The sequence below is a fragment of the Heterodontus francisci genome, chromosome 22 (genome assembly GCF_036365525.1).
Source record: "Heterodontus francisci isolate sHetFra1 chromosome 22, sHetFra1.hap1, whole genome shotgun sequence".
Classification (NCBI taxonomy): Eukaryota; Metazoa; Chordata; class Chondrichthyes; order Heterodontiformes; family Heterodontidae; genus Heterodontus; species Heterodontus francisci.
In genome coordinates, this window is record NC_090392.1 from 62,971,314 (window position 1) to 62,984,037 (window position 12,724).

The 12,724-nt window shown below is 43.7% G+C and overlaps 2 protein-coding genes across 3 annotated transcripts in view; one reads left to right on the plus strand and one right to left on the minus strand.

Moving 5' to 3' along the window:
- The window catches only part of ncapd3 (non-SMC condensin II complex, subunit D3), a 78,756-nt gene extending 75,395 nt beyond the window's left edge, over window positions 1-3,361 (minus strand). For both annotated transcript variants that reach the window (XM_068053919.1, XM_068053918.1), the window contains exon 1: window positions 3,272-3,361. In XM_068053919.1, the coding sequence (XP_067910020.1) occupies window positions 3,272-3,332 (61 nt within the window). In that variant the 5' untranslated portion in view covers window positions 3,333-3,361. The remainder of the gene's footprint in view (window positions 1-3,271) is intronic.
- A 226-nt stretch (window positions 3,362-3,587) lies between these two features.
- Window positions 3,588-12,724, plus strand: part of LOC137381393 (vacuolar protein sorting-associated protein 26B-like) — a 34,833-nt gene continuing 25,696 nt past the window's right edge. Inside the window, exon 1 of the mRNA XM_068053922.1 lies at window positions 3,588-4,315. Within this exon, the coding sequence (XP_067910023.1) occupies window positions 4,093-4,315 (223 nt within the window). The 5' untranslated portion in view covers window positions 3,588-4,092. The remainder of the gene's footprint in view (window positions 4,316-12,724) is intronic.

The window sequence follows — 12,724 nt, forward strand, 5'->3', positions numbered from 1 at the left end:
GTTTTATTTTAGTTTAGTTTGTTTCATAATTCAATATTTTTTACCATGTGCCTGCCCACTGTCTTTTTCATGTTTGTGCTTTTGGCTAAGGCTTTCTGTCATTTAACACCCTCTCTGCACTAATGCTTTGTCTTTCACTACACCATTAACAGTCTTTGCCTTTGCCCCATGGCCTTCTTGTCAGTTATTTTCTGTGACCCTCTGTCCGATCAACACCTTCCCCTTTGTTCTCTTTTGCTCCACCCCAACTTTATTTGCTTCAAACCTACTACATTTCTAACCTTTGCCAGTTCTGATGAAAGGTCACAGACCTGAAACGTTAACTCTCTTCTCTCTCCATAGATGCTGCCAGACCTGTTGAGTATTTCCAGCACTTTGTTTTATTTCAGATTTCCAGCATCTGCAGTATTTTGCTTTTACTTTAGGTAATTATATGGTATTCCTGACCCTGTCCAGCAACACTAGGTTGGTCAATCCATGCATATACATAGATCACAACAAATCACTGATGGCAACATCATACTATTACACACAGCAGCAATAAGGTCCTACAAAATGGCAGCATTCACCCATCGTTCATTGCCAAACTGATCTGTATTACAAAACACTTCCTGGGCAAATGCCTGCGATCTTCAGCATGTGTAATAGCTAACTACTGTATGCACACTTAGAACGTCATAAATTATAAGCTATGCAGTTGGATCAATTAATTGTACAGATGTCAAATCACACGCAGCTTCCACAGTGCGGACTGCGACAGCGGCCACTCCCTGGTGTGCAGCAAGGTTAGAATCAAACCAAAGAAGCTGCATCACTCCAAGCAGAAGGACCACCCACGCATCAACACTAACAGAATTTCTCATCCACAGCTGTTACATAAGTTTCTAAATTCACTGGAAAAAGCCCTTCAAAACACTCCTACAGGGGATGCAGAGACCAAGTGGGCCCACATCAGAGACACCAGCTATGGCTCAGCAATGACCACCTACGGAAAACGTGTGAAGCAGAATGCAGATTGGTTTCAATCTCACTTTGAAGAGCTGGAACCTGTCATAGCCGCTAAGCGCATTGCACTGTTGAACTACAAGAAAACCCTCGCTGGGTGGAGCACTACCTAGAACTGTACTCCAGGGAAAGTGTTGTCACCAATACCACCCTCAGTGCAGCCCAGTCTCTGCCAGTAATGGATGAGCTGGACGAACAGCCAACAAAATTAGAACTCAGTGATGCCATTGAATCTCTAGCCAGTGGAAAAGCCCCTGGGAAGGACAACATTACCCCTGAAATAATCAAGTGTGCCAAGCCTGCTATACTTTCAGCACTCCACGAACTGCTTTGCCTGTGCTGGGATGAGGGAGCAGTACCACAGGACATGCGCGATGCCAATATCATCACCCTCTGTAAGAACAAGGGTGACCGTGGTGACTGCAACAACTACAGTGGAATCTCCCTGCTCAGCATAGTGGGGAACATCTTCGCTCGAGTCGTCTTAAGCAGGCTCCAGAAGCTGGCTGAGCATGTCTACCCTGAGGCACAGTGTAGCTTTTGGGCAGAGAGATCCACCATTGCAATGCTGTTCTCCCTTTGCCAGCTACAGAAGAAATGCCGCGAACAACAGATGGTCCTCTACATTGCTTTCATTGATCTCACCAAAGCCTTTGACCTAGTCAGCAGACGTGGTCTCTTCAGACTATGAGCAAAGATCGTATGTCCACCAAAGCTACTAAGTATCATCACCTCATTCCATGACAATAAGAAAGGCACAATTCAGCATAGCAGCAACTCATCAGATCCCTTTCCTACCGAGTAGTGTGAAACAGGGCTGTGTTCTCGCACCTACACTGTTTGGGATCTTCTTCTCCCTGCTGCTCTCACATGCATTCAAGTCTTCAGAAGAAATTTTCCTCCACACAAGATCAGGTGGCAGGTTGTTCAACCTTGCCCGTCTAACAGCGAAGACCAAAGTACCGAAGATCTCATCAGGGAACTCCTCTTTGCTGACGACACTGCGTTAACATCCCACACAGAAGAGTGTCTGCAGAGACTCAGCGACAGGATTGCGGCTGCCTGCAACGAATTTGGCCTAACCATCAGCCTCAAGAAAACGAACATCACGGGACAGGACGTCAGAAATGCTCCATCCATCAATATCGGCGACCACGCTTTGGAAGTGGTTTAAGAGTTCACCTACCTAGGCTCAGCTATCACCAGTAACCTGTCTCTCGATGCAGAAATCAACAAGCGCATGCGAAAGGCATCCGCTGCTATGTCCAGACTGGCCAAGAGAGTGTGGGAAAATGGCGCACTGACACGGAACACAAAAGTCCGAGTGTATCAAGCCTGTGTCCTCAGTACCTTGCTCTACGGCAGCGAGACCTGTACAACGTAAGTCAGCCAAGAGCGACGTCTCAATTCATTCCACCTTCACTGCCTCCGGAGAATTCTTGGTATCAGGTGGCAGGACCGCATCGCCAACACAGCAGTCTTCGAGGCAGCCAACATCCCCAGCTCATACACCCTACTGAGCCAGTGGCGCTTGAGATGGCTTGATCATGTGAGCCGCATGGAAGATGGCAGGATCCCCAAGGATACATTGTACAGCGAGCTCGTCACTGGTATCAGACCCACCAGCCGTCCACTTTAAAGACGTCTGCAAATGCGACATGAAGCCCTGTGACATTGATCACAAGTCGTGGGAGTCAGTTGCCAGTGATCGCCAGAGCTGGCGGACAGCCATAAAGGCGGGACTAAAGAGTGGCGAGTCGAAGAGACTTAGTAGAAGGCAGGAAAAAAGACAGAAGCGCAAGGGGAGAGCCAACTGTGTAACAGCCCCGACAACCAATTTTATCTGCAGCACCTGTGGAAGAGTCTGTCTCTCTAGAATTGGCCTTTGTAGCCACTCCAGGCGCTGCTCCACAAACCACTGACCACCTCCAGGCACTTACCCATTGTCTCTCGACACAAGCAGGCCAAAGAAGATAGATGTCAATCACACCAGGAACCACCGTGGTTTGCATATAACGAGGATTTCCAGTTAACTACCTATGGGTGGCATATTTAGCTGAACAAATCTTCACATGGGCTACAAAGATTATTTTAATGGCTTCAAAACAGGACAACTTGCATTATGTTAAATCCAGCAATGTTGACACTTGCAACCAGTCCTGTCTCTGCGACCTTAAATATCCCTTGCACTAAAGCCATTTATTTATTAGCTATATCCCCCATATTACAGTGGGAAGAGTGCTTTACCCTTCTCGAGCCCGCTTACCTGTACTAACGTGGCGCAGCTTGAACGCTTCCAATCTCGGCACCACCAGCGCTGCGGCCATTTCAAATCCAACTCACCCGCCGAAACCGAGCGCTGCGCCTGCGCACTAACCCCCAACCTCCACAGGCAAAGGAAAAAAAATCGGATTATTATAACTTTTCCCCCCCACTATTTACATTTAGCGGTTCCACGAAGGCTTTAAATTGCTATTTTAATCCTAATTGTTTTTATATTTCCCCCTTCGCGGCGTGTGACCGTTATTACGCGTGCGCATTGGGCCATTGGCCATCTGTCCGTTGGAGTTGCAAATATTCAAATTGACCTCATGTCCACTTTCTTTAGGTGATTTGTTGGCTTTAGCCTTAGTCTGATTCTCAGTGAAGCAGAATATTTTATTTGGGATGGTTTTAGAGTTCCAGCATCCGCATTTTAATTGGGATTCCTGACGCCATATTAAGTTTGGGCAAAAAAAATTACTTGGATCCAAGATGAGATTGGGAAGGATTAAATGTAATAACGGGACACATGGTTTCTCTTACTCTGAATCCAAATTTAGGTTTGTTTTAAAAAAAAGTTAAGTACAAATTTTGGGGGGTTGAAAATTATGCGAATTTTAAGGGTGTCGCGTGATGTCCACGTCGGCGCATGCGTGGTGAGGGCGAGGGCGAAGTTACTGCAGAGACATAGAAACAGGAAAAGGATTCAAACAGCTCGTGCCCACCTGCCCGGGTTCGTATAGGGACAAGTTGTGTGTTTTTATTTGGGAGAAATAGGGACTTCAGACCTACCGTGCATTTTTTTTTAATAAAAGCAACAAAAAAATGAGCTTCTTCAGTTTTGGGCAAAGTGCAGAAATTGACGTTGTGTTGAATGACGCTGAGACTCGCAAAAGAGTAGAGCACAAGACAGAAGACGGGAAGAAGGATAAATACTACCTATTTTACGATGGAGAGACAGTCTCCGGCAAAGTGAATGTCACCCTGAAAAATCCCGGGAAAAGGCTGGAACATCAAGGGATAAAAATCGAATTCATAGGGCAGATTGGTAGGTAGCTACTGAGGCCTTCTGCCCGAACGCGGGATGCTATGGAATTTGAGCTGTGGTATTTGAAAGTGTTTTTTTTCCGAATTACTGAAGATTGTAGTCTAGTTGGTAATGTCGTCGTGTTGCTTCATTTGCAAAGCGCATTGAACTGTTAGGAGGCGGGTCTTCCCAATTGGGCCCCTCTACATTTTGTTTGTCCATTTGTTTGTGTGTCACATGTGTCAAAAGAAAGACATTGTGCACTTTTTTTATGGCTGTAAATTTGGAATTTGGTATCTACCTAGAGGTTTAGTTGCACCGTCTGAATTCCTTACTTTGAGTTGTGATCATCATTGTTTTTGAGCCAGCACCTTTGTCCCAAGGCATTTCAATTTCAGCCCAAGAAGTAGCAGGGAAATTAAGTCAGTTAACCAAACCAGAGGTAATTTTTATAAGGAGGCTTTTGAAGGTGTGGTATTTAGCAAAAGAGAGAGATTTAGGAAAGGGTTTCAGAAAGGGTGATTTGACTGAAGGTTTTGCTACCACGGGTAGGAAGCAGAATATGTTCAAGTCAGAGATGGAGCAATGGAGGCTACCCAGAAGGGATTTATTGCTAGAGCAATTTGAAGATGTGGATGGAGTCAGCCTGGAGGTGTCTAAAGATGAGGATGTTGATCTTGATGTGTAGTGGAACCTTTAAATCCTTTTCCACATTAAAGGCACTTTATTAATGTATTTATAAAGGACCAAACCATGTAAGGAAGTATTGGGTGGGATGTCGAAAAACTTGGTTAAAGAGTTAGTGTCTTAAAGGGGAAAAGAGGGGTGGAGAGATTCAGGGAAGGAATTGCAGGGCTTAGTGCCATAGCAGCTGAAGGTGCGGCCATCAATGAAGGAACGATTTAAACTGGGGGTGCACAAGAGGCCAGAATTAGAGGAGCAAAGGTATCTTGGATGGTTGTGTGGCTGGAGGAGATGAGAGGGAGGGGCAAGGCCATGGAAGGATTTGAAAATAGGATAAGAAAATTTAAAATGAGATGTTGCTTAACCAGGAGCCAGTGCAAGTCAGCGAGCACAGAGTTGATGAGTGAACGGAGCTTGGTGTGACTTAGGACACGGGCAGCAGAGCTTTGGATGACCTCATGTTTGCCGAGGGTAGAATGTGGGAGGCCAGACAGGAGTGCATTGGAATACTGAATTCTAAAGGTAACAAAGGCACAAATGAGGGTTTCAGCAGCAGATGAGCTGAGGTGGGGCAGAGTCGGGTGATGATGTAGAGGTGAAAATAGACCGTGTTACGACCAAGGTGAAAGGTGTGCACTTTTTTCTCGTTCCACTTCTCCATAGGTCACAACATTTAAAAAAAAAAATGTTTATCCAGTTACTGATATGGTCAATCAGATACTCTACTCTTTATCCCAGAATAAAATACACGAACCAGGTTTCTTTAATGAACAAAAAAAATTAGTTTATTATAAAACAAGACTTAACCAATAATAAAGCAAAGCATTAACATAGATTGAAATATGAAAGTTCCCTTTTTAAGTTCCCCATAGATACGCTGAAAAAAATACAGAATTCTCTCTGCAGAGGTCTGTTACAAAAAAAGAATATTTTGGCCAAATACTTGCTAATTCTTGAAGAAAAAAAAATATAGAAAGATATAAGTTGTCCCTTTTTGGTCTGGTGTCACAAATGCACATTAGATGGCTGTCGCTGGGATCTTTCCAGAGCAGTTCTTTTCCGGCGACGTCGAGGATCAGTTTGGCAGGCTTTTCAGGAGGAATGCGGCATCAGTTTCTGTTTCTTGCACTTGATTCTCAGGAAGTTCTCAGATGGAAGAGGGTGAGTTGATGGTGGCTTCTCCCTTGGCTGGTTTTCTCCCACTGTCATCAAAGCAGTTCACACCCCAACACACTGTCCAAAGCGAAGCCGAAAGCAATATCTCGAGTCAAGCATCCTGACCCCTATAAATCTTGACCTGTCACTTCTCTGTAAACATCTTCCCCAAGTCACCAAAGTTTCTGTTTATTGCTTAAAGCACATGACTTCCAGCAAGGCTGTTTTTAAACAACATCTCCGTGTCCTTCCAATGAATCCATCTTCGCAATTTAGTTATATCCTCAAAAATATATACTTAACAAAAAGTATAGAAGCATTTACTTAACAAAAAGTATAGAAGCATTTTCGTAACAACAGTCTTGGGGAAGGCACAGATGTGTCGTTGGCTGTTCATTAGGTGCAATATGACGTTGAGTTTACAAACATTCTGTTTCAGCCTCAGAGTTGCCAGGCAGAAGGATGGTGCTGGTTAGGGAATGGAGTTTGTAGCAGGGACCGAGGACAATAGCTTGTCAGTTCTGGGTGCCACACTTTAGGAAAGATGTGAAGGCATTGGAGAGAGCGCAGAAAAGATTCACAAGAATGGTTCCAGTGATGAGGAACTTCAGTTACAAAGGTAGATTGGAGAAGTTAGGGCTCTGTTCCTTGGAGAAAAGATGGCTGAGAGGAGGTTTGATAGAGGTATTCAAAATCATAAGGGGAAACTGTTCCCACTCATGAAAGGATAGAGAACGAGAGAGCACAGATTTAAAATAATTTATAAAAGAAGCAAAAGCGACATGAAAATCTTTTTCACGCAGCGAGTGGTTAAGGTCTGGAATGCGCTGCCTGAGAGTGTGGCAGAGACAGGTTCAATTGAAGCATACAAAAGGGGAATTAGACTGTTATATGAAAAGGAAGAATGTGCAGGGTTACGGAGAGAAGGCGGGGGAATGGCACCAAGTGAATTGCTCATTTGGGGAGCCGGTGCAGTCACGATGGGTTGAATGGACTCCTTCTGCACTGTAACGATTCTGATTCTGTGTATGATTCTGTCTTCCTAATATTTTAGTTGGAGGAAATTTCTGCTCATCCAGTGCTGTATGTCAGACAAGCAATCTGCAATTTAGAGACAGTGGAAAGGTTGAGGGAGGTGGCAGAGAATTAAAGCTGGGCGTCAGCATGCATGTGGAAACTGACGTTTTCAGATGATACCAAGTGGGTAGCATTTAGATAAACAGCACAGGGCCAAGGATAAATCCTTGGGGGTCGCTAGAGGTAACAGTGCGGAACTAGAAGTCATTGCAGGTAGTTCTTTAGCTGTGATTATATAGCTAAGAACGGAGCCAGTCAAATGCTGTAGCACCTAGCTGGACAACTTCGAGGTATTGGAGGAGGATGGTGTGGTCAACCGTGGCAAAGGCTGCAGACAGGTTGAGAGGGCAAGGAGGGATATTTTATCTTTGTCACAGAACATCAGATGCCATTTCTGACTGTTAAGAACTGTTTCAGTACTGTCACAGGGGTAGAAACCTGATTGCAGGCATTCACACATAGCCTTCAGCTGTAGTTCTGGGCATCATACTATAGGAAAGACATTAAGACCCTCTAAAGGGTAGGATGATGATTTACTGGAATGGTACCGGGTTGAGGGCTTTCAGTTATATGGAGAGACTGGAGAAGTTGGGATTGTTCTGTTTCAAGTGCAGCAGGTTTTGGGGTGTTCGAATTATGAAGTTTTGACAAGGTAGGTGGAGAGAAACCTTCCACTGGTAGGTGAGTTGATAATCAGAGGACACTGATTTGCGATAAGTAGTAAAAGAGCAAAGGGGGAGATGCGATTTGTTTTTATGTTGTGAGTTCTTATAATCTGGAATGCACTACCTGAACGTTATGGAAGCAGATTCAATAGTAACTTTTCAAAGAGAATTTATATTTGAAAAGGAAAAATTTTAGGGGCAATGGGGATAGAGCAGGGTAATGGAACTAATTGGATAGTTCTTCCAAAGGCATAGGCATGATGAACTGAATGACCGCCTTAGAGTCCTAGTCATTTACGGCACAGAAGGTGGTCATTCAGTGCATAGAGTCCATGCTGGCTCGCCACAGAGCTATCCTGTCAATTCCACTCCCCTGCTCGATCCCCGTAGCCCTGCAATTTATTTCCTTCAAGTGGCCATCCAATTTCCTTTTGAAGTCATTGTCTCTGCTTCCACCACCATAGTGGACAGCGAGTTCCAGGTCATTACCACCTGCTGTGTAAAAAAAAAAAAAAAATTATTCATATTCCCTCTGCATTTCTTGCCCAGAACCTTCAATCTATGTCCCCTAGTCCTCAAGCCATTTGTTAATGGGAACAGTTTTTCCTTGTCTAACTTACCTAAGCCTGTTATAATCTTGTACACTTCTGTTAAATCTCCCCTCAATCTCCTTTTGTTCGAAGGAGAACAAACCCAGCTTTTTCAGCCTAACCTTGTAACTAAAATCCCCTATCCCTGGAACCATTCTGGTAAATCTCCTCTGCACTACCTGAAGGATCCTCACATCCTTGCTAAAGTGTGGTGACCAGAACTGGATGCAGTACTCCAGTTGAGGCATAACCAGAGCTTTATAAAGGTTCAGCATAACTTCCCTGCTTTTATACTCTGCCTGTATTTATGAAGCCCAAGATCTTGTGCTTTATTTACTACTCTCTCAATATGTCCTGCCACCTTCAAAGATTGATCCATGTGCACCCCCAGGACCCTCTGTTCCTGCAGACTCCTCAGAACTCCATGTTCTTTCTGCTAAAATGCATCACCTCACACTTGTCAGTATTAAATTCCATCTGCCACCTCTCTGCCTGTTCTGCTAGCCTATCTGTGGTGTTGCAGGCAGTTCATATCATGCTGCCTGTTTGCCACACCTAGTTTAGTGTCATCGGCAAATAGAGATTCTACTCTATTCCAAGATCCAAATCATTTGCATATAGCAAAAAAAAGCACCGCCCCTTGGGGAACACCACTGTCTACCATCTTCCAGTCTGTAAAACAGCCATTTGCTATGACTTGCTGTTTTCTGTCCTTAAGCCAGTTTTTTATCCAAATGCACACTTACCCTCCTATTCCATGAGCCTCAATTTTGTTAACCAGCCTTTTATGTTGTACCTTATCAAACACTTTCTAAATACCATACAAACAACATCCACCACATTCCCTTCATCGACCTTCTCTGTTACTTCATTCAGTTAGATTAGTCAAGCATGACTGGCTGGCTATCCTTGATAAACTTGAACCTCTCCAAGTGGCAGAAGTTTTTCTCCATAATTGTTTCTAAATAATTCTGAGGAAAGGGGAGCCAGTGAAAGGGCAGTGAATTTGTGTGGGATTGGGTACAAGCAGCAGAGTTGTGTATGAGTTGAAGCTTATGGGGGGGGAGGGGGGAGGCTGGTGGTGGTGGTGGTGGACTCAATAAGTTCGAGAGCAGGTGATTTTAAAAGTCAAGTACAGTTGCACAAAGAGTAGTAGTGAGGTAAGGTAGCTATGGAAACAGGTGATGTTTGGAGGATGGTCTTTATGATAATGTGGATGTGGGGTTTGTGGTTTAACTGAAAGTTAAGAGGACCCTGAAAATAGACACCAAGTCTGTCTAGGATTAATGGTTATGTTGCAGAGTTAATGGTGGGGGAGAAAAACAAGATGGCTTTGATTTTTGCCAATGATAAGCCACAGCAATTTCTGGCAGGTAGTTGGACAGCAGCCAACAATTGTGGAACCAAGCACAGTGCTGAAGAGATGAAGTTGGGTATCATCGGTATATGTCTGGGCTACATCCATGCTTACAGTTGATGTCACTGAGGGACAGCATATGGAGGAATAGGAATCACTTGAAAGTATTGTAGGAAATACCTAAAGGTGACTCTGTGGGAACTCTCCCTTTTTTTTTTATTTCACCACTGACCTGGTGAATGTCCTTAAGTTACTTTTTTGTTGTCATGGTTAATTCCTGCAGAGTGGTTAATTCCACGTCTGATTCATTCAGGAAGATATATATAGATTTAAACACTGGGATGACACATGGTCTCTGGTAGAACTAGAGCTGCTAGCAACTAAAGCAGGCCCCATGCTTTTAACAGAAAAGCTGAATTGCCTCAACACGAACTATCAATCCAAATGTCTACATAAAATACCAAAAATATTCTAGGTAATTCTCTCGTGGGTAGTGTTGTCTCTTTAGACAGAAGTTAAAATTATCCATCGTGGACTGTGGTGGAGTTATTGGAAGATTCTTTAAACAACATAAGAAGTAGGTTGTTGGGCGCTTGGCAGCATACAGGTTCTGTCGTCACAACACCTGTCTTTTTTATAGTTGGTATCAGTTAGTCATTATCGTGGCAGTGTACTAACCCAGAAATAACAGCTCTGCATTGATCTAATATCAGTAATATAAATCATGCTCAAGTTCGATTGGATAACTTTTTGGCACCAAAAGTGTAAGCAGTGGGGCAGGGATATGCCAATTTTTCACCACTGGCTGCATTAAAATATGTAAAGGCACTAACATCTTGTTGACGCTGCATTAAAGACCTACTATTTAATGAGTCCTGTCAATTATTGCTAGCCTGCATTTGATAGAAGATGGTGTCAAGTGGAAATGTAAATAGGAGAGGGGTAGTAGGAAGATGGAAGTGATTTTCCAAAATCAGAACTGCAAAATACAAGCACTCCTACTCAGCATATTTGACCTGAAATATTCTTGATCTGTTTGCTTTATTGGAATGCTGCCATCTGCATTGGCCTATGTTGTGATAAACTTGAAGTATTTGAAGTTAGTCTGCTTCACCAGTACTGGTGGTTTGCTCAGTCATCTTCCAGAAGTTTTGGTATACATATAATGGCTTGTAAAGACAAACACCTGCCCTATGTCTGTTGAAGAAAGAACAGCAAAGTACATAGTCATGGACCATTAAAGCAGCTGCACATGCAGTTTTTCTGTTCCTCTGTTGCTGTAGAACGTGTCCTGCAATGTAAACAAGGCAAATTCTACACTTGGGACCTGACTACAGAACCACTTCACAAAGTAGTTCTGCAACTTTCTAGATCCTGAATTAACTGCAAATTTTAAAATGTATTCAGCTGATGTCATTTTGCTATTTAATAGAATGTCATAACAGCTTAGACTGTAGGGTTCTCTATGGGGGGAAAAAAGTACTTTTTTTTTAAACTTGATTTTTTTTAGACTGCCTTGGAAGGCACATGACCTGTTGGACTTTATAACTAAACTAATATACATTATGAAGGAATTGTATGAGACTGTAAAAGCCAATGAAGCTGAATAAGCACTGAGACAATTTACAAAGCAGACTTGTAGCCTTTTATGCCAAGACCACAATAAAGTCACTAATGGATATTATTGCTATTAACTCATACCTATCATTCTAAATAGAAAAATAAAAGTTGTTAGTCATAGTTATACAGCACAGAAACAGGCCCTTCGGCCCATCGTGTCTGTGCTGGCCATCAAGCACCTAACTATTCTAATCCCATTTTCCAGCACTTGGCCCGTAGCCTTGTATTGTTTGGCATTTCAAATGCTCATCCAAATACTTATTAAATGTTGAGAGTTCCTGCCTCTACCACCTCTTCAGGCAGCGTGTTCCAGTTCCAACCACCCTCTGGGTGAAAATTTGTTTCCTCAAATCCCCTCTAAACCTCCTGCGCCTTACCTTAAATCTATGCCCCCTGGTTATTAACCCCTCCGCTAAGGGAAAAAGTTTCTTCCTATCTATCCTATCAATGCCCCTCATAATTTTGCATACCTCATTCAGGTCCCCCCCTCAGCCTTCCCTGCTCTAAGGAAAACAACCCTAGTCTTTTCAGTCTCTCTCCATAGCTGAAATGCTCCAGCCCAGGCAACATCCTGGTGAATCTCCTCTGCACCCTCTCCAGTGCAATTACACCCTTCCTATAGTGTGGTGCCCAGAACTGTACACAGTACTCCAGCTGTGGCCTAACTAGCATTTTATATATCTCCGTCATAACCTCCCTGCTCTTATATTCTGTGCCTCAGCTATGGGTGGCGCAGTGGTTAGCACCGCAGCCTCACATCTCCAGGGACCCAGGTTCGATTCTGGGTACTGCCTGTGCGGAGTTTGCAAGTTCTCCCTGTGTCTGCGTGGGTTTTCGCCGGGTGCTCCGGTTTCCTCCCACATCCAAAAGACTTGCAGGTGATGGGTAAATTGGCTGTTGTAAATTGCCCCTAGTGTAGGGAGGTGATAGGGAATATGGGATTACTGTAGGGTTAGTATAAATGGGTGGTTGTTGGTCGGCACAGACTCGGTGGGCCAAAGGGCCTGTTTCAGTGTTGTATCTCTAAAATAAAAAATATAAAAATAATAAAGGCAAGTATCCCATATGCCTTCCTAACCACCTTATCTACCTGTGCTGCTGCGTTCAGTGATCTATGGACAAGTACACCAAAGTCCCTCTGACTGTCTGTCTGTACTTCCTAGGGTCCTACCATCCATTCTATATTCCCTTGCCTTGTTAGTCCTCCCAAAATACATCGCCTCACACTTCTCAGGATTAAATTCCATTTGTCATTGCTCCGCCCATCTTACCAGCCCATCTA